The sequence below is a fragment of the Bos indicus x Bos taurus genome, chromosome 16, assembly GCF_003369695.1.
Source record: "Bos indicus x Bos taurus breed Angus x Brahman F1 hybrid chromosome 16, Bos_hybrid_MaternalHap_v2.0, whole genome shotgun sequence".
In the NCBI taxonomy this organism is placed as follows: domain Eukaryota; kingdom Metazoa; phylum Chordata; class Mammalia; order Artiodactyla; family Bovidae; genus Bos; species Bos indicus x Bos taurus.
This window is the reverse complement of record NC_040091.1, coordinates 27,540,022-27,562,008: the sequence shown is the minus strand read 5'-3', so window position 1 is coordinate 27,562,008 and position 21,987 is coordinate 27,540,022. Positions and strand designations below refer to the sequence as shown.

Below are 21,987 nucleotides of genomic sequence, written 5' to 3'. Positions count from 1 at the left end.
TGGCACTAGGGGTAAAGAACCTGCCTGCGAATGCAGGAGTCATAAAGATGTGGGTTTTAACCCTGGGTTGGGAAGATCCCCTGGAGGAAGGCATGGTGACCCACTCCAGTATTCCTGCCTGGATAATCCCCATGGACAGAGGAGCCCGGCAGCCTACAGTCCATGGGGTTACAAAGAGTCAGACAAGACTGAAGCTACTTAGCACTCTCAAGAAATACACAAGAGGAGCTATGAAGAAATAAATATTAGAATAATTAGCATAGAGGTAATACATAGAATGGTGAGATTTTTTTTCTTTCCAGGGCAAGATAAGTGTACCCACATGGGAAACTTGATGTATCAGTTAGTGTTTTGGCAGCATGCAACAGAAACTAATTCTGACTTCCCGAAAGCATCTTGTAAACCTCTAATAGCAGATTAGCTGGAGGTGAGAGCTGAGGCTTAGGAACTGGGCAGAAGCAAGAATCTAGGCCAGGCATCAGGAACCATAGTCATGGTCATGCCACAGAAGAGTCTGATCAAAAGTCACTGTGCTGTCACACCTGAGGTATTTATTCAAGATTCACAGCCTCAGGAGAGAGCAACCAGTGGGCTGAGACCCTCTCCGAGGCTGCCTCAATGTAGGTTGAGGGAAGGTTTGGATATGGTAAATCGGACTATGAACTAGATTTTATCTATTTATTTAGCTAAACAAAGAGGACTTCTCAACCACTATAGTTTGATTAAATCTATATTGAAATTCTCTTAGTGGCTACTGCATGTAAACATTTTATTATCCCAACAGGTGTCCACTCAGAGATAGTTCCTAGTTATGTTACATATGTAGAAGTGTTTACAAGAGGAAGGGAAGTTGTAAATTTCATACCAGGATGGGAAATTTGCAGTAAGTAAGGCAGACATGGGAAAACAAAAATATGTTCAGTAAGTGAAGTTGAAATCTATCACAAAATATTTTTGGAAACAGATTACTGACTGCTTCTAATTATTAAGCATGTTTGGAAGACCAGGTGTTTGGGAAAGATCCTTTCTTAGTACAGCAGATTTGATTATTTCAGTGCCTGGTAAACTGCAGAAATGTGCATATTGATTAATTATAATTTTGTTGTCTTCATAAACAACAGCTTAAATAAGTCCTTGACTTAAGATCTGAGAGCACTTTATTAATATTCAGGCAAATGAATGACAAAGGAGACCAATCAGATAATCAGAATTTGTGTCCATTACCCCAGGTTATTTTAATAAAGACTTGAAAATTAGGGCGGGTCAAGGAAAAGTAAAAAAATGTAATGTTATTTTAAAACTTAACAGAGAACTTCAAGGTCAAGTGTACTTTCAAAATACTTGGTAATAGTAACTCATGGCAATATGGTTTTTACTTTCATTACTCCAGAAAAATTGCTATCTCTGAGGTTCATGTTGACCCTAATAACTGACAGACATAATGGAGTTTTCAGACCTTTCTAGAGCATTTAAAAATGATTACCACTCACTTTTTCTAGAGAAAAATCAAACAAAAAAAACGTCCCTCTCTCCTCCCTTAGCTTCCATAACAAATCTCATAATTTCTCTTCTTTTTCTTTTTTCCTGTTCTTTTTTTTTCTACCTATGTGCTAATCCCCAGAACCTGTGAATATGTCACCTTATGATGGGAACAGTTGATTAAGACCTTGTGACAGGGAAGTTCTAGATTTTCTGAGTGGGGCCAGTGTAATCATGTGTATCCTTAAAATTGGAGAACTTTCTCTGCTTCTACACAGAGGGAGATAAACTACCGAAGAATGGTCAAAGAGAGGTGACGCTGGTAGCTCTGAAGATAAAGGAAGGGGCTATGAATCAAAGAATTCCAGAAGATGGAAAAAAGACAAAGAAATGGATAAAGGAATACAGCCCTGCTGATACCCTCATTTCTGCCCAGTAAGTAAGACCTGTTTTGCCCAGTGATCCACTGGAGAAGGGAATGGAAAAACCACTTCAATAGTCTTGCCTCAAGAACTCCATAAACAGTATGAAAGGAAAAGAGATATGACACTCCATGGAAGATGTACCCCCCCGCCAACTCCCAGGTTGGAAAGTGTCCAATACGTTAATGGGGAAGGGCAGAGAAATAGCTTCAGAAAGAATGAAGAGGCTGGGCAAAGCACAAATGACACTCAGTTGTGCTTGTGTCTGGTGGCGAAAGTAAAGTCTGATGCTGTAAAGAACAATATTGCATAGGGACCTGGAATGTTAGGTTCATAAGTCAAGGTAGATTGGACATGGTCAAGCAGGAGATGGCAAGAGTAAACATCAACATTTTAGGAATCAGTGAACCAAAATGGACCTGAATGGGAGAATTTAATTCAGATAACCATTATACATACTACTGTGGGCAAAAATCCCTTAGAAGAAATGGAGTAGCCCTCATAGCCAACAAAAGAACCTGAAATGCAGTACTTGGGTACAAACTCAAAAATGACAGATGATCTCGAATTGTTTCCTAGACAAACTATTCAACATCAGTAATCCAAGTCTATGCCCCAACCACTAATACCAAAGAAGCCAAATGATTCTATGAATTAATATCAAAATAAAAAGATGTCCTTTTCATCATTGGGGATGGGAATGCAAAAGTAGGAAGTCAAGAGATACCTGAAGTAACAGGAAATTTTGGCCTTGGACTACAAAATGAAGCAGGGCAAAGGTTAACAGAGTTTTGCCAAGAGCACACAGTAGTCATAACAAACACCCTCTTCCAACAACACAGGAGACGACTCTACATATGGACATCGCCAGATGGTCAATACTGAAATCAGATTGATTATATTCTTTGCAGCCCAAGGTGGAGAAGCTATATACAGTCAGCAAAAACAAGACTGGGAGCTGACTGTGGCTCAGATCATGAGCTCCTTATTGCAAAATTCAGGCTTAAACTGAAGAAAGTAGTGAAAGCAACTAGACCATTCAGGTATGACCTAAATCAAATCTCCTATGATTATACAGTGGAAATGACAGATAGATTCAAGGGATTAGATCTGATAGACAGAGTGCCTGAAGAACTATGGACAGAGAATCATAATACTGTACAGGAGGTGGTGACCAAAAATATCCCCAATACAAAAAAATGCAAGAAGACAAAGTGATTTTCTGAGGAGACTGGGGAAATAGCTGAGAAAAGAAGAGAAAGAAAAGGCAAAGGAGAAAGGGAAAAATATTCCCAACTGAATGCAGAGGTCCAGAGAATAGCAAGCCTTATGTGAATAATGCAAAAAAATAGAGGAAAACAATAGAATGGGAAAGACTAGAGATCACTTAAGAAAATTAGAGATACTAAGGGAACATTTCATGCAAGGATGGGCGCAATAAAGGACGGAAATGGCAAGGACTTAATAGAAGCAGAAGAGGTGGCAAGAATACACAGATGAACCATACAAAAAAATAGTATAATGTGGTCACTCACCTATAGCCAGACATCCTGGAGCGTGAAGTCAAGTGGGCCTTAGGAAGCATTCCTATGAACAAAGCTAGTGGAGGTGATCCAATTCCAGTTGAGCTATTTCAAATCCTGAAAGATGATGCTGTGAAAGTGCTGCACTCAATATGCCAGCACATTTGGAAAACTCAGCAGTGGCCACAGGACTGGAAAAGGTCAGTTTTCATTCCCGTTCCTAACAAGGGCAATGCCAAATGATATTCAAACTCCCATACATCTATGCTCATTTCATATGCTAGCAAGATAATGCTCAAAATCCTTCAAGCTAGGCTTCAGTACATAAACTGAAAACTTCCAGTTGTACAATCTAGGTTTAGAAGAGGCAGAAGAACCAAAGATCAAATTGCCACATTTGCTTGATTGTGTAAAAAGCAAGGGAATTCCTAAAAAACATATACTTCTGCTTCATTGACTATACTAAAGTCTGACTGTGTGGATCACAATAAACTGTGGAAAGTTCTTAAAGAGATGGGAATACCAGACCACCTTCCCTGTCTCCTGAGAAACCTGTATGCGGGTCAAGAAGCAACAGTTAGAACCAGCCATGGAACAACAGACTGGTTCAAAATTGGAAAAGGAGTACATCAAGGCTGTATATTGTCACCCTGCTTATTTAACTTATATGCGGAGTACATCACGCAAAATGCCAGGCTGGACGAATCACAAGCTGGAATCAAGCTTGACACGAGAAATATGAAGAACCTCAAATAAACAGATGATACCATTCTAATGGCAGAAACTGAAGAGGAACTAAAGAGCCTCTTGATGAAGGTGAAGGAGGAGGGTGAAAAGCTGGCTTAAAACTCAACATTCAAAAAACTAAGATCATGGCATACAGTCCCATCACTTCATGGCAAATTGAAAGGAAAAAAGTAGAAAGAATGACAGATTTTATTTTCTTGGGCTCCAAAATCGCTGCAGTTGGCGACTGCAGCCATGAAATTAAAAGATGCTTGCTCCTTGGAAGAAAAGCTATGATCAAACTAGACAGTGTATTAAAAAGCAGAGACATCACTCTGCTGACAAAGGTATGAATAGTCAAAGCTATGGTTTTTCCAGTAGTCATGTATGGATGTGAGAGTTGGACCATAAAGAAGGCTAAGCACTGAAGACTCGATGCTTTTGAACTGTGATGCTGAAGAACACTCTTCAGAGTCTCTTGGACTGCAAGGAAATCAAACCAGTCAATCCTAAAGGAAATCAACACTGACTATTCACTGGAAGTACTGATGCTGAAGTTGAAGCTCCAATATTTTGGCCATCTGATGCAAAGAGCCAACTCACTGGAGAAGACTCTAATGCTGTGAAAGATTGAGGGTAGGAGGAGAAGGGGACAACAGAGGATGAGATGGTTGGATAGCATCACTTGCTCAATGGACAAGTTTGAGCAAACTTGGGGAGATAGTGGAGGACTGAGGAGTCTAGTGGACTCCAGTCCATGGGGTCACAAAGATTCAGACATGACTGAACAAACAACAAAATAATTCACGAGTTATATTCCTTCAACATTTTATCCTGAACATTTCTAAAAGCATGGACAAGTTGAAGACATTATAAAATGAATACCCATATACCTATCACTATGTTCCTTAATAAACGTTAATATTTACTTTGTCAGGTGTCTGTCCATCAAGTCAACCATCTCTCCATTTTATTTTTTGATGCAGTTCAGAGTTACATATATCAGTAACCTTCATAATGGTTTATTTCTAAATCTTTGTTTTCTGGGCATGTAGTTACAGATTAAATACTGATACATCAAAGAAGTATTTACTTACCACAGTGAGTACCACTTGTCCTGGATGAGACAGCACCCATAGGGAAAACTGTTGGTAGTACCAGTCATCAACTCCTTGACTTATAAATCTATAAGCAAAAAAAAAATTTATAATATTTATATTTAATCACTGATTGTGGCCATTTAATGATTAAGCATAAGATAACACAGGAATTTTCCTTTAGGCTCCCTGAGTTTTCTGTTCTAATTTAGGTATATAAATAACAAAGCAGAGATAATAGAGGTTTAATTCATGCATAATGTATATTCCTTAAATTCCTCTTTAACATCATCTGCACATTTCCAATAAAACCATTGAGTTTCTGGGATGGTGTGCATGTGTGTTAAGTTGCTTCAGTCTGACTCTTTGTGACTCTATGGACCAGGCTCCTCTGTCCATATGATTCTCCAGGCAAGAATACTGGACTGGGTTGCAATGCCCTCCTCCAGAGGATGTTCCTGACCCAGGGATCTAACCTGTGTCTCGTGTCTACCTGCATTTGCAGGCAGGTTCTTTACCACTAGTGCCACCTGGGACTATATTAAACTAGGAGATGACACCTATTAGCTTTGAATTTCTAATACTATCAATGGTAAAAACAGTATTTGAAATAATTTCAACAAAATTGAATATTGGACTGAAATGATCAGGTGATTTTTAACAGTAAAGCCCTACATTTAACTTTAAAAAGTAATTATAATTTAACTTTTAAAAGTAATGAAGAGGGGAGGGTGGTCCTAAGATGGTGGAGGAATAAGACAGGGAGAACAATTTCTCCCCCACAAATTCATCAAAAGATCATTTGAATGCTGAGCAACTTCCACAAAACAACTTTCTGAATGCTGGCAAAGCACACCAGGCACCCAGAAAGGCAACCATTCTCTTCAAAAGGAGGTAGGACAAAATATAAAAGACAAAAAGAGAGACAAAAGAGTTGGGGATGGAGACCTGTCCTGGGGAGGGAGTCATGAAGGAGGAGAAGTTTCCAAATAGCAGGACACCCTCTCATCGGTGGGTCTGTGGGGAGTTTTGGAATCTCAGAGGGCAACATAACTGGGAGAGGAAAAAAAAAACCCACAGAATAGGTGCCTAACTGCAACTGACAGCGGAGAAGTAGCCCAGACGCCTGTGTACGCCACCAGCTAGCGGGGGCTGGACAAGAAGGAGCAGGTTGCATGCTTAGGGTAAGGACCAGACCTGAATGCCCTGGGGACAATCTGAGGGAGCTAACATGAGATAGCAACCCAAACTGTGAGATAGCCAGAGAGAGAAAAAAAAAATGAGAGAACCTTCCTGCGTAAAGCTCTAACATAAGGTGCAGCCTGGCCTGCTCACAGAATAAAGGATTGAATGAATACCAAAGGAGACCTAGCTGGCTGCGGACCCGTCCCTTCCCCCACCAGAAGCAGAGAGGCAGGCGAGTGACAGCCAGAGCCAGAAGGCAAGGGGCAATCTCTGCCCCAGAGACGGCGTACTCCACCAAACTGTGAGCAGGCTCCCAGTTGCTAACCAAGTCTTCCTGGGATCCTGGACGGTTGACATCTGCCTGGAGGGTTGCAGCCTGAGACCAGCTCCCCAGAGGAGACACACAGCACACCTGAGACAGCGCTCTCGTGGCGCACTTGGGAAACTGAGATGCTACGACACCACCTGGGACAGTGCGCTTGCCAAGAACCTGGTTGCCTGAGCTGCTTGGGAAGGGCACAGAACACACGTCCAACCAAGTCTGTGCATTTGCGGAGTACCCGAGAACATGAACCTGAGCAGCTTAGACCTGGGAAGTGCATAAAATGCAGGGCCTGCTTTGGACAGTATCCCAGCAGAGCCTGAGCAGTGTAGACTGGGAAAGCACACACCACTGTGAGCTGGAGCAAACCCAGTGTGGTCCATACACTGGGAGCACTCCCCACACACACCAGTGATATTTGTTTGCAGTGTTCCTCCCTCCCCACAATACAACTGAACAAGTGAGCCTAAATAAGTGACCACCTTTTCCGCCTTATGTCAGGGCAGAAATTAGACACTGAAGAGACTTGCAAACAGAGGAAGCCAAAATAAACAAAGAAGGGGGAACCACTCTGGAAGGGACAGGTGCAACGTATTAAAACCCTGTAGTTAACATTGACTAAGCATTGGAAGGGGTCTTCTCTATAGACCTTAAGAAGAAGTATAAGCTGGAACAAGGAACTATCTGAAACTGAACTGACCCCATACTGCCCTCAACAGCTCCAGAGAAATTGCTAGATATATTTTTACTATTATCATTTTTTAATTTTAAAGTTCTTTATCACTCCTTTAATTTTCATTTTTCTAACCTACTATTACCTTGCAAAAAAAGACCCTATTTTTAAAGTAAATTTCATATATATATATATATTTATAATTTTTGTGATTGATTTTGTTTTGCATTTTTAATATTGTATTACTGAGAGTCTAATTTCTACTCTAGATTTTTAATCTTTGCTTTTTGGTATTTGTTAACCATTTTGTACCTTTAAGAATCTAATCTTCAGTACCCATTTTTACTTAGGGGTGTGATTAGTGGCTTGATTGCTTTTTCCCCTTTTGACTCTCCCCTTTCTCCCCCAGGTCACTTGTTATCTCTTCCCTTCCCCTTCTCTTCTCTACTTAAATTTATGAATCTCTCTGGGTGTTCTGGGCTGTGGAGAACACTTAGGGAACTGATTACTGCCTACACTGGTCTCTCCCCTTTTGACTCCCCCTCTTTTCCTCCTGGTCACCCCTATCTCCCTCCTCCTTCTTCTCTGTGTAACTCTGTGAGCCTCTCTGGGTGTTCCAGACTGTGGAGAGCATAGGGAACTGATTACTGGCTAGATTGGTCTCTCTCCTTTTGACACCCCTCTTCTCCTCCTGGTCACCCCATCTCCCTCCTCCATCTTCTCTTCTTCATGTAACTCTGTGAACCTCTCTGGGTGTCCCTCACTGTGGAGAATCTTTTCACCATTAACCTAGATATTTTATCATCTATGCTGTATGGATGGAGAAGTCTTGAGGCTACTGTAAGAATAAGACAGAAAGTCAGAGGCAAAAGGCTTAAATTCAAAACTTGAGAACACCAGAAAACTCCTGACTCCAGGGAACATTAATTGACAAGATCTCATCCAAAAGCCTCCATACCTACACTGAAACCAAGCTCCACCCAAGAGCCAACAAGTTCCAGAGTAAGACATACCACACTAATTCTCCAGCAAGGCAGGAACACAGCCCTGAGCATTAAAATACAGGTTTTCCCAAAGTCACATCAAACCCATAGACATCCCAAAACTCACTACTGGACACTTCACTGCACTCCAGAGAGAAGATATCCAGCTCCACTCACCAGAATACAGACGCAAGCTTCCCTAATCAGGAAACTTTGACAAGTCACTCGTCCAACCCCACCCACAGGGAGAAAACTCCACAATAAAGAGGAACCACAAACTTCCAGCCTACAGAAAGGCCACCCCAAACACAGCAATCTAAACAAATTGAAAAGGCAGAGAAATATTCAGCAGGTAAATGATAAATGCTCACCAAACCAAACAAAAGAGGAGGAGATAGGGAGTCTGCCTGAAAAAGAAGTCAGAATAATGACAGTAAAGATGATCCAAAATTTTGAAAACAAAATGGGAGTTATAAATAGACTAGAGACAAGGATTGAGTAGATGTAAGAAATATTTAACAAGGACCTAGAAGAAATAAAAAAGAGTCAATCAATAATGAATAATGCAATAACTGAGATCAAAAGCACTCTGGAGGGAACCAACAGTAGATTAACTGAGGCAGAACAGAGTATAAGTGAGGTGAAAGACAGAATGGTGGAAATAAATGAAGTAGAGAGGAAAGAAAAAAAGGAATTAAAAGAAATGAGGACAAACTCAGAGACCTCTAGGACAAAGTTAAATGCCCCAACATTTGAATCATAGGAGTCCCAGAAGAAGACGACAAAAAGAAGGGGCATGAGAAAATACTTGAGGAGATAAGAGTTGAAAACTTCCCTAAAATGGGGAAGGAAATAGCCACTCAAGTCCAAGAAACCCAGAGAGTCCCAAACAGGATAAACCCAAGGTGAAACAGCCCCAAGACACATATTAATCAAATTAATGAAGCTCAAACACAAAGGACAAATATTAAAAGCAGCAAGGGAAAAGCAACAAAAACACACAAGGGGATTCCCATAAGGATAACAGCTGATCTTTCAGCAGAAACTCTTCAGGCCAGAGGGGAATTGGCAGGACATACTTAAAGTGATGAAAGAGAAAAACCTATAACCCAGATTACTATACCCAGCAAGGATCTCATTCAAATATGAAGGAGAAATCAAAAGCTTTACAGACAAGCAAAAGCTGAGAGAATTCGGCACCACCAAACCAGCTCTTAAACAAATGCTAAAGGATCTTCTCTAGACAGGAAACACAGAAAAGGTTTATAAACTCGAATCCAAAACAACAAAGTAAATGGCAATGGGATCATACTTATCAATAATTACCTTAAATGTAAATGGGTTGAATGCCCAATCAAAAGACAAAGACTGGCTGAATGGATACAAAAACAAGACCTCTATATATGCAGTACAAGAGACACACCTCAAAACAAGGGACACATATAGACTGAAAGTGAAGGGCTGGAAAAAGATATTTCATGAAAATAGAGACCAAAAGAAAGCAGGAGTAGCAATACTCATAATCAGATAAAATAGACTTTGAAATAAAGGCCATGAAAAGAGACAAAGAAGGACACTACATAATGATCAAGGGATGAATCCAAGAAGAAGATATAATGATTATAAATATATATGCACCCAATATAGGAGCACCACAGTATGTAAGGCAAATGCTAACAAGTATGAAAGGGGAAATTAACAGTAACACAATAACAGTGGGAGACTTTAATACCCCACTCACACCTATGGATAGAACAACCAAACAGAAAATTAACAAGGAAACACAAACTTTGAATGATACAATGAACCAGTTAGACCTAATTGATATCTATAGGACATTTCACCCTCAAACAATGAATTTCACCTTTTTCTCAAGTGCACACAGAACATTCTCCAGGATATATCACATAAATCTAGCCTTGGGCCATAAATCTAGCCTTGGTAAATTAAAAAAAACTGAAATCATTTCAAGCATCTTTTCTGATCACAATGCAGTAAGATTAGATGTCAACTACAGGAAAAAAACTGTTGAAAATACAAACATATGGAGGCTAAACAACACACTTCTGAATAACCAACAAATCACAGAAGAAATTTTAAAAAAATCAAAATACACATAGAAACAAATGAAAATGAAAATACAACAACCCAAAACCTATGGGGTTCAGTAAAAGCAGTGCTAAGGGGAAGGTTCATAGCAATACAAGCTTACCTCAAGAAACAGGAGAAAAATCAAATAAATAACCTAACTTTGCACCTAATGCAAATAGAAAAAGAAGAAATGAAGAACCTCAGGGTTATTAGAAGGAAAGAAATCTTAAAAATTAGGGCAGAAATAAATGAAAAAGAAACAAAGGAGACTATAGCAATAACCAACAAAACTAAAAGCTGGTTCTTTAAGAAGATAAATAAAATAGACAAACTATTAGCCAGACTCATCAAGAAAAAAAGGGAGAAGAATCAAATCAACAAAATTAGAAATGAAAATGGAGAAATCATAACAGACAACACAGAAATACAAAGGATCATAAGAGACTACTATCAGCAACTATATACCAATAAAATGGACAACTTGGAAGAAATGGACTAATTCTTGGAAAAGTATAACCTTCCAAAACTGAACCAGGAGGAAACAGAAAATCTTAACAGATCCATCACAAGCATGGAAATCGAAACTATAATCAAAAATCTTCCAAACAAAAGCCCAGGACCAGACAGCTTCACAGGTGAATTCTACCAAAAATTTAGAGAAGAGCTAACACCTGTCCTACTCAAACTCTTTCAGAAAACTGCAGAGGAAGGTAAACTCCCAAACTCATTCTTTGAGGCCACCATCACCCTAATACCAAAACCAAAACCAGACAAAGATGCCACAAAAAAAAAAAAAGAAAGAAAGAAAACTACAGGCCAATATCACTGATGAACATAGATGCAAAAATCCTCAACAAAATTCTAGCAAAAAGAATCCAACAACATAGTAAAAAAACCATACATCATGACCAAGTGGGGTTTATCCCAGGGATGCAAGGATTCTTCAATATTTACATAATCAATTAATGTGATACATCACATTAATAAATTGAAAGATAAAAACCATATGATTATCTCAGTAGATGCAGAGAAAGCCTTTCACAAAATTAAACCCCATTTATGATAAAACCCTCCAGAAAGCAGGCATAGAAGGAACACACCTCAACATAATAAAAGCCATATATGATAAACCCACAGCAAGCATTATCCTCAATGGTGAAAAATTGAAAGCATTTCCCCTAAAGTCAGGAACAAGACAAGGGTGCCCACTCTCACCACTACTATTCAACATAGTTTTGGAAGTTTTAGCCACAGCAATCAAAGAAAAAGAAATAAAAGAAATCCAGATTGGAAAAGAAGTAAAACTCTCACTGCTTGCAGATGACATGATCTTCTACATAGAAAACCCTAAAGACACCGTCAGAAAATTACTAGAGTTAATCAATGAATATAGTAAAGTTGAAGGATATAAAATTAACACAGAGAAATCCCTTGCATTCCTACACACTAACAATGAGAAAACAGAAAGGCAAACTAAGGAAACAATTCCATTCACCATTGCAACGAAAAGAATAAAATAATTAGAAATACATCTACTTAAAGAAACAAAAGATCTATATACAGAAAACTATAAAACACTGATGAAAGAAATCAGAGGACACAAATAGATGGAGAAATATACCATGTTCATGGATTGGAAGAATCAATATAGTGAAAATGAGTATACTACCCAAAGCAATCTATAGACTCAATGCAATCCCTATCAAGCTACCAACAGTATTTTTCAGAGAAATAGAACTAATAATTTCAAAATTTGTATGGAAATACAAAAAAACCTCGAATAGTCCAAGCAATCTTGAGAAAGAAGAATGGAACTGGAGGAATCAATCTGCCTGACTTCACACTGTACTACAAAGTTACAGTCATCCAGATAGTATGGTACTGGCACAAAGACAGAAATATAGATCAATGGAACAAAATAGAAAGCCCAGAGGTAAATCCACGCACCTATGGACACCTTGTCTTTGACAAAGGAGGCAAAAATATACAACAGAGAAAAGACAATCTCTTTTAACAAGTGGTGCTGGGAAAACTGGTCAACCACTTGCAAAAGAATGAAACTAGAACACTTTCTAACACCATACACAAAAATAAACTCAAAATGGATTAAAGATATAAATGTAAGACCAGAAACTATAAAATTCCTAGAGGAAAACATAGGCAAAACACTCTCTGACATAAATCACAGCAGGATCCTCTATGACCCACCTCCCAGAGTAATGGAAATAAAAGCAAAAATAAACAAATGAGACCTAATTAAACTTAAAAGCTTTTGCACAACAAAGGAAACTATAAGCAAGGTGAAAAGACAGCCTTCAGAATGGGAGAAAATAATAGCAACCGAAACAACTGACAAAGAATTAATCTCAAAAATATACAAGCAGCTCCTGCAGCTCAATACAGAAAAATAAACGACCTAATCAAAAAATGGGCCAAAGAACTAAACAGACATTTCTCCAAAGAAGACATACAGATGGCTAACAAACACATGAAAGGATGCTCAACATCACTCATTATCAGAGAAATGCAAATCAAAACCACAATGAGGTACCATTTCACGCCAGTCAGAATGGCTGCTATCAGAAAGTCTACAAACAATAAATGCTGGAGAGGGTGTGGAGAAAAGGGAACCCTCTTACACTGTTGGTGGGAATGCAAACTAGTACAGCCACTATGGAGAACAGTGTGGAGATTCCTTAAAAAACTGGAAATAGAACTGCCATACTACCCAGCAATCCCACTGCTGGGCATACACACTGAAGAAACCAGAATTGAAAGAGACACATGTACCCCAGTGTTCATCGCAGCACTGTTTACAATAGCCAGAACACGGAAGCAACCTAGGTGTCCATCAGCAGATGAATGGATAAGAAAGCTGTGGTACATATACACAATGGAGTATTACTCAACTATTAAAAAGAATGTATTTGAATCAGTTCTAATGAGGTGGATGAAACTGGAGTCTATTATACAGAGTGAAGTAAGTCAGAAAGAAAACAATACAGTATATTAACGCACATATATGGAATTTAGAAAGATGGTAATGATGACCCTATATGCGAGACAGCACAAGAGACACAGATGTAAAGAACAGACTTTTGGACTCTGTGGGAGAAGGTGAGGGTGGGATGATCTCAGAGAATAGCACTGAAACATTTATATTACCATATGTGAAATAGATTGCCAGTCCAGGTTCAATGCATGAGACAGGGTGCTCAGGGCTGGTGCACTGGGACGACCCTGAGTGATGGGATGGGGAGGGGGTTCGGAGGGGGTGTTCAGGACGGGGAACACATGTACACCCATGGCTGATTCATGTCAATGTATGGCAAAAACTACTACAATATTGTAAAGTAATTAACCTCCAATTAAATAAATAATTAATTTTAAAAAGTAATGAAGAAAATATAATTATGAAAAATATCCCCACATTTTAATTTAACACCACACTTATTATGTGCCAAAAGTACATGTTTTAATATTGTTATGGTGAGTTTCTTTTTTCATACAGAACTTCAAAGTTTCTACATGGTGAAATTCTTCAATCTTGTGCTTTATCTCTGACATCATGCCTTAGAAATTCTCAACTCTAAATTAATTTATTTTCTTCTAATGCTTAAATTACTTCATTTAAAAATTTATCAACATTTATTAGAATATTTTAAATGAATATTCTTTAAATGTTTGCTGCATTACAGTGTCTATTTGTATTACTTTCTTATCTTTGCTGCTGAGAAGTATATTTATAATAACTTCTTAATTATTTCAAAGTAATATCAGTGGAAAATGCACCTTTCACCAATTAAAATGACCTTTTATTTAATTTAATGGCCTTATTTTCACTGTTTCATGAAATACCTTTACTGTTTCTTTCATAACTTATTGCATTGCTGTATCTCCCAAACAGCATCTCCCAAAACAAAACATTTTTATTAACAGTTAATAAACACACTTGCATGAATATTTATGATATTTAGCTTGGGTTTTGTTAGTTCTTTGCTTTTTATTTTGATATTTATTTTTTCCATGTTTATATTTATATGAATATACACACAAGTGCAGTATAATTTATTTCCTCCATAGTTTTGGAAATATTTGTTCTAAGTTTAAAAAAATCTATCAGGAGAAAGTGGATCAAGATTTCTAACTAAACAGTCCTATCTTCATTCTGAACCATATTCCTTCAAATGAGAGAAAATACATGAAAAATTACACATATAAAGAGTTGGAAAACAAGAAAGTATGTTCTAGTGCATTAAAAACTTGAGAATTTCCTAACAGATGGAAAAAATGTTGAGATTTGAGCCCAGGACAAATCTTTAGGTAAATTAATTAAGAGAGGGCTTTCTCAATAGGGAAACGAATGGGCCTCTGCCTCCTCCAATTCCCCTTTCCCCCATCCTGAGCTGCTATTAGCCATTCAGAATGAAAATCCAGGGAAGTGTTTGGTAGAGTTCTCGTAGGTTTGGGGCTGGACAGAGAAGCAGAATGAAGCCTGAAATAACTCCACACATTTTAAAAGACTGTAGGAAAGAAAGGAGGAGAAGGAAGTACAGAGAGGAAGGAAGGAAATAAAGAAAGCTGACATTGGCATTTTTCCATAAGAAATAAAATAATGAAACAGTGCTGGAACTAGAGTGGCAGTCAAATGTCATGGGTAGCTTGTGACTGCCAGCAGAAATGAAAAGCAACCTCCATACATTGAAAGAGAAGCTACTTTTCTCTTACTTACTTACTCTTCTCTCTACTCAGGACTAGGTCCTACACATTCTGCTTGTCAAGCAATACCTACAGTCTGATAGGTACAGATACTAGAAACTAATATTTGTAATTAGAAACTAATATTTGTTTGTAGGAGAAGAGGGACTAGCCAGTATAAATATGAACAGATAACCAAGAATGGTGAAACATTTTAGGGAAATTAATAACAAGAAAAAGAGCAGAAATCCTTTCCAATAGAAAAACTAAAATGAGGAAGTAAATTAAAACAAAACAAACCACAAACTTGCTAATCATGGATAATTAAAAGTGTGAGTCACTCAGTCGTGTCCAACTCTTGCCAACCCCATGGACCAGAGCCCACCAGGTTCCTCTGTCCATGGGATTCTCCAGGCAAGAGTACTGGAGTTGCAATTCCCTCTCCAGGGGGTCTTCCCAACCCAGGAAATGGATTCTTTACCATCTGAGCCACCAGGGAAGCCCAAGCATGGATAAGTATTGACCTATAAATAGAGAACTAAGAGCAATGTGGAATAAAATCCTAAATAATTACAAGGTGATGAGAGGGAATTATGAATTAACTCATGCTCTTTGGGGAAAAATCAGAGATACTATAGAATTTGATTAAAATGCTTCACTAAGTATATTAAAATATTGAGTATTCACTAGGAAAAAAAGTGTAACTTTAGCACAGCTACAATAAAAGAGATTAAGAAACTCAGTCTAACAATAGTAAGTGAAAAGAAAACCCCAAACCAAAAGTCCAGTTAGAAAACAACAGGATAGCAAGCAGGAGTCCAAATGAGTTGATAATAAAAATAACTGCTTAAAGGCAGCATATCAGTAAGCAGGAAACAGCACATTCAAAAGATTACTTGAAGAGAGTTTAATGAAGGTACACTCTGCAGAGGATGAGGGCAGGGTTAAAGGAACCAGCAGGGCTTGAAGTATCACATTTTAGCAAATGGGGGTCATTGTTACCAAAGGATTGAATGAATAAGGGGAACAATATTACTGGAAACTGGTGAGGGCTGGGGACTTTGGAGAAGGGCCATTTGTCAAAAGCTGTGACTTTAGGTAAAGGAACTTAAGAGTCTGTCAAAACTGTAGTAAGGCAGACAGAGAGTCTCACATTTGCCCTACCCAACTGGGAGCTAGAGGGTAAGAAGTCCATGTATATGAGCACTCATGGACATGAGCATCCCAGACGGACATAAGACCAAAAAAAAAAAGGCAGAGAATGGATCTTTCGGGCATACATACTAACCAGCACTGAAAAGTACTTTAGTATTAGTAGAAAGTAAAAAAAAATAAAAGCAAGAATTAAAATCCGTTCTTCATTCAAGAAATATTTACATGACACAGAAATGTTAAAAATAACATAGTGTTATAAATTTTTGTGATTATGGAAACAAGCATGGCATTATTAGTATTAAATAAAAAATACTAACTGGTATAAATACTGATATTTGACTAAAAAAACACTCTACAAAGAAGTTTATGAATAACAACAGAGCATCAAAATACATGATAGATATTAAAAACACAAAAGAAATGGATGAATCCACAAAAAGTAGGAAATATTTTAAGATAGCTTTCTTCAGAAATGGAGAAGGAAATGACAGCCCACTCCAGTATTCTTGGCTAGAGAATCCTGTGGGCAGAGGAGCCTGGTGGGCTGCTGTCCTAGGGTCGCACAGAGTCGGACACGACTGAAGCGACTTAGCATGCATGCATGCATCTTAGGAAATAAAGAGCCAATAAATAAATAAGAAAATCGAGGAAAGTTAAACATAAGGAAATTTATTCATATAATTCATGACATCCACAAATTAAAGGCAAAAGTGCATGTGAGTTTCTCAGTAGATTCATAATACATCTGATGTAATTGCTGTTGTTGCTGTTTAGTCGCTAAGTCATGTCCAACACTTTGCAACCCCATGGATGGTAGTCTGCCAGGCTCCTCTGTCCATGGAATTTCCCAGGCAAGGTGGATTCTTTACCACTGAGCCACCTGGGAAGTCCTTGATATAATTAAACATTCTTATTTATAAAAAAGAAAAAACTCTGCAAACTTGGAATAGAATAAAACACTTGACTTTGATACAGGGTATATTCCAGAAACCTAAGTATCATAAATGGTGAAACATTAGAAGCTTTCCCAATAAAACTAGAAACAAGGTAATTAAATAGTTAATTCCACTAGAGGACTGTAAGTAAAGAAAAAAGTATGGGAGACCCCTGAAGTTAACGATCACTCAAGAAAGCAGGTTTACTTAACTACAAAGTGAAGCAGGCTTGCTTAGCAACAAAACATGCAAAGAAAGCATGAGACATACCCCCAAACAATTAAACAATGATGACACGAGACCCACATCCTGCCCAGTGAGTTCAGTAAGTTAATGGTTCCTAAGACATGCTCCTCTGCATGTACTAATGGAAAATGTGACATTATACTAAAATATGAGATGATTTACCATTTTTAGTATATACCATCCTTCTGCTGATTTGAGTAGTGCCATGATAGTCCTAGTTTGACCATGAAGGGACAAGAAAACCCCCCCATCTGATGAAAAGAAGGAGCTGATGACAGCAATGTGATGTCTAGTCAAGAATGAGAAAGAAGGTGGTCTTTCCCCTCTCTACTTTTCCTTCGATTATAAAACTGTAGCCTCTCAACAGAGGCACCCTTTTGCTCACCAGCTTGTAAGCCTCACAAGCAACCTATTCTAATAAGTCACTTCTTATCTATCACTTTGTTATTGTGGTTTAGTTGTTTAGTGTCTGACTCTTTTGCGACTCCATGGCCTTTAGCCCACCAGGCTCCCGATTTTCCAGGCAAGGATACTGGAGTGTGTTGCTATTTTCTTCTCCAGGGGATCTTCCTGACTCAGGGATCAAACTGTCTCCAGCACTGCAGGCGGATTCTTCCTGGGAAGCCCCATCTATCACTTTGCCTCTCACCAAATTCTTTCTGCACTGAGACATAAAGAACTGGAGCTCCTCAGAGCTCCCCCCTCAGACGCATTTTAACAGTTTTAGGAGTAAATAATTGGAAATGTAAAAGACTGATCTAGTCAAATTAGTTTTAAAAATTCATACCCTGAGGCTCTTTCTTTAAAACAGAATGCAATGATAGAAATATAAAGAAGATAGCATTAAAAAAACTAAAGCAAATAATCAATCTTAGGAAGCAAAAGTGGGACAGAAGTGCAGAGTACTAAAGTGGGCTGCAACCAGAGGCCTCCTGGGCGCTAGGTTTTTTGAAAGCAGGCAGAGGTAGATGTCAGTTCAAGTCCTGGCCAGTCTTCAGAGACTTATGAATTTCAAGGTACACAAGACTGTCCAGATGTTGTCCATGAGTACACACTAAAACTGACATTTACACTGCAAAAATGAGTGTTTTCCTTTTAGTCATGTGCCATTGTGTTCTATCAAAACCCATTTCATAAAAGACTATACTCCATATATTTCTCTGGGTACTTCCCACTTATATTAGTAGATAATTAAACAAGCTTAAAAATATGTATGCATATACATATAATCTTAGGATTTAAAAATTGTACTTACTTTTTTACCAGATCAAACATGGTTTTCTCTACATTTACCAGCCATTGTTCTATACCACTTCTTATACGGATTTTCCTATAATTTTTTCAAAAATAATTATTATGAAAAATTCTCTTTATTATTTTTATTCATGTTTCATTCCTTTGGTCAGTCTGTAAAACTGTCTTAAAACTACACCTATAATATTCATGGGCCAAAGGACTATAATTCTATACTGTCTTTGGTATTTCTAGATCTTAAATTAGAAAATAGATCACCTAGTTTTTGGAAATTTTGACATCAAAACAATAAATCTGAAAAATTAAAAGGAGCCAGTAAAATATGAATTTGCAAAACAGATAAATATTACAAAACATTTTTGGCTTCCTTAATGAATCTTCCAAATAGCAAGCCAAGGTCAGGGCCGGGTTAGAGGATTTGTAAATGGGAAGGTTTGGGCATAGTAATTTTTAATCAACTCACTTTAGGAACCTCATGCCAAAGGCTAGGGAGCTCTTACAAGGGGTGGCAAATTGTACTAGTGTAATGGAAGAACTTCATTTACTATAATTGCCAGGAAACCATTCATGACAAAACCAGAAGTCAGAGGAAACAGCAGTGGGAGTAGCATCAGCAACCCTAAGGAAATAGCAAATTTCCTTCCTACCTATATTCATATAATGAAACTTTGTGTTGGCTCATAGGATATATTAATATATATAGATATGGAAAGGTAAAACTCTACATAAGTAAATTATCTTTGAAGAAATAGTTTGATTAGCAAATGTCTATGAAATGTCAGAAACTTCCAAGCAAAGGTTTTAAATAATGAAGATTTACAGAGTCTAAATGCTTAGTTTACGACATAGATATCATACTTTGGCAGCACAAGAGTTTCTCCTTCAGCAGATATGAACATTATCACAGCATGAGGGCCAATTTCTTGTTTCCATATCAATAAGTGTCTTATATTTTCAAAACATTTCACAAGATGAGGCTGTGGGCCAGAAACAAATGTCAATAACATTATAAAATTCTGACTTGGTTGGATAATAACATTGCTGAACAGAGAATAATGAATGATATTACCTGTACACACTCAGGATTTCTGCTATCAGATAGAATATCAAGAAGTTCAGCATTGCTAAGAAAGTAAAATCTTGGGAATATCATTCTTTTAGTTTCAAGGTAGTCCTGTACAGATTCAAAAGAAATACAATTCAGAGTATATGATTAATCATGATATTAATTACATTATCATTGTGCCTACATTTACATACAAAAGGCACATTATTAAAGTTTCAGTATACATAGTAGTATCAGTCAAAATAACATACTGTGCTCAACAAAAGTTATACTTAAATTACTAACCAAAAAAAAAGGAACCATAACTAAAGCAATTTAAAACAAAAACAAAAAATCCAAGTCTTACACACATGTACACACACATATTATTGATCATTAATAAAGCACTGTATTTTAGTATTATCATCATTGCTTTCCAGTGTTCCCAACTTTCTGCTCTTAATTCCCTATCCTTCTGGAGAATAAGTTATCATTTCAGCAGGCCACTTCACATTCTACTATACAGAGAATTCCTGTATTTCCACCCCTACCCACAATTTATCTGTGTTCACACCAATCTTAAACTCTTCTTTTCAGAGGAAGAGATACTACTCACTTATGTGGGTGAATTATCCTTGTTTTATTTACTACTCTCCTATATCTTCAATTTCTTGGTTGCAACAGACTTCTTAAATTCTCTCGTTAAGTATATACATTATATACATACACACATGCATGGGCAGAGAGCTTTCTGTAGGTTGTAACTACCATATGTGGGTATTCTGGAGGGGTGATCATAACCACTAAGACTTATGTTCAACAAGCAAAAGGGATGAATGCCTGGAAAAAAAATCTTGGTTTATGAAGTAAAGTGAGTATGTCCACCACAAATCTCAAATATTAAAACCAGTTTTTAAAGATATGCATGGCTAGCTGACATTTTAATGTACTGGAAATATAAAAATATATGAACCAATATACAAATATATTAATTTATACAATCATCAAAATATTCATTTTCAACTTCTACTGATTTTATCAACTTAACAATAGTTGTGGTGCTAATATAGATAACATTAATTATTAACTACTTTCTTTCTGCCAGCTCTTGTGTTTTAAATTCATTATCTCATTTAACACAAAACTCCTCAAGGTAAGAGTTATTCCCAGTTTAAAGTTAAGAAAAACTAAGCTCTCAAAAATTTGATACTTTGCCTAATGTCATCTAGATTGATTCAACCATTTTTTTGTTGTTTTTAATAGCATTTTCATAAACTTATACATGGTGAGAGTTTGAAATATTGTTGGCTGCTAGAGTAAAGAAGAAAATCTACATTGGAATTAGTTTCTGTAGTACATTACATTTTGCAGATTAAATGATTCTCCACTTTACAATTGCTATAGTTTTACCTCAAGATTTTTCTTTATATATTCAAGATGTATATTGCAATTTTGCAGAATTTCAAGGACTCCTGCAGAGGTAGCTATTTGCAAAGCATCCAGTTTGTTGTATATTTTTGACATTATTTCTTTCCACATGGAAATGACTTGAGAGAAGAGTTTTGCTTCTCCCGGGAGCTGCCTTTAGAGAGAAAATTTGAGATAATTTTGTTTTTGAAGGGGCTATAATTAAAATCCATAACCTAGATGCATTTGCCACTGAATATTGTTCAATTTAGGGCTTTCCTGGTGGTTCCGATGGTAAAGAATCCATCTGTGGAAGACCTAGGTTCGATCCCTGGGTTGGGAAGATCCCCTGGAGGAGGGTGTGGCAACCCACTCCAGTATTCTTACCTGGAGAATCCCCATGGGCAGTGGAGCCTGTTGGGCTACAGTTGATGGGGTCACAAACACTTGGACATGACTGAGCGACTAAGCACAGCACAGCACAGCATTGTTCAATTTATAAAATGTACTGAGATTATATTTTTGCTGACCAATCACTAACTAAAGATTTTTTTGAATGTCTATTATGTACAAGTGATGTACTTGGTAGGGAATACTAGGATAAATTAGACATACATTCATCATTTAATAAGATAATATTAACACTGAGTCAGAGAGATAAGACAGATATATACCAGGTTCTATATAAAATAAGTTGAAGCAATCTGTGTCCTACAAAATGTAACAAAACAAAGGGCTACTGAAAT

At 37.5% G+C, this 21,987-nt stretch overlaps 1 protein-coding gene across 1 annotated transcript in view; it reads right to left on the bottom strand.

Moving 5' to 3' along the window:
* Window positions 1–21,987, bottom strand: part of DNAH14 (dynein axonemal heavy chain 14) — a 376,162-nt gene that overhangs the window by 211,133 nt on the left and 143,042 nt on the right. Inside the window, exons 22-26 of the mRNA XM_027564099.1 lie at window positions 21,245–21,416; window positions 19,859–19,963; window positions 19,648–19,766; window positions 18,791–18,865; window positions 5,248–5,335 (exon numbers count right to left, since the gene is read on the bottom strand). Coding sequence (XP_027419900.1) covers window positions 5,248–5,335; window positions 18,791–18,865; window positions 19,648–19,766; window positions 19,859–19,963; window positions 21,245–21,416 — 559 coding nt within the window. The remainder of the gene's footprint in view (window positions 1–5,247; window positions 5,336–18,790; window positions 18,866–19,647; window positions 19,767–19,858; window positions 19,964–21,244; window positions 21,417–21,987) is intronic.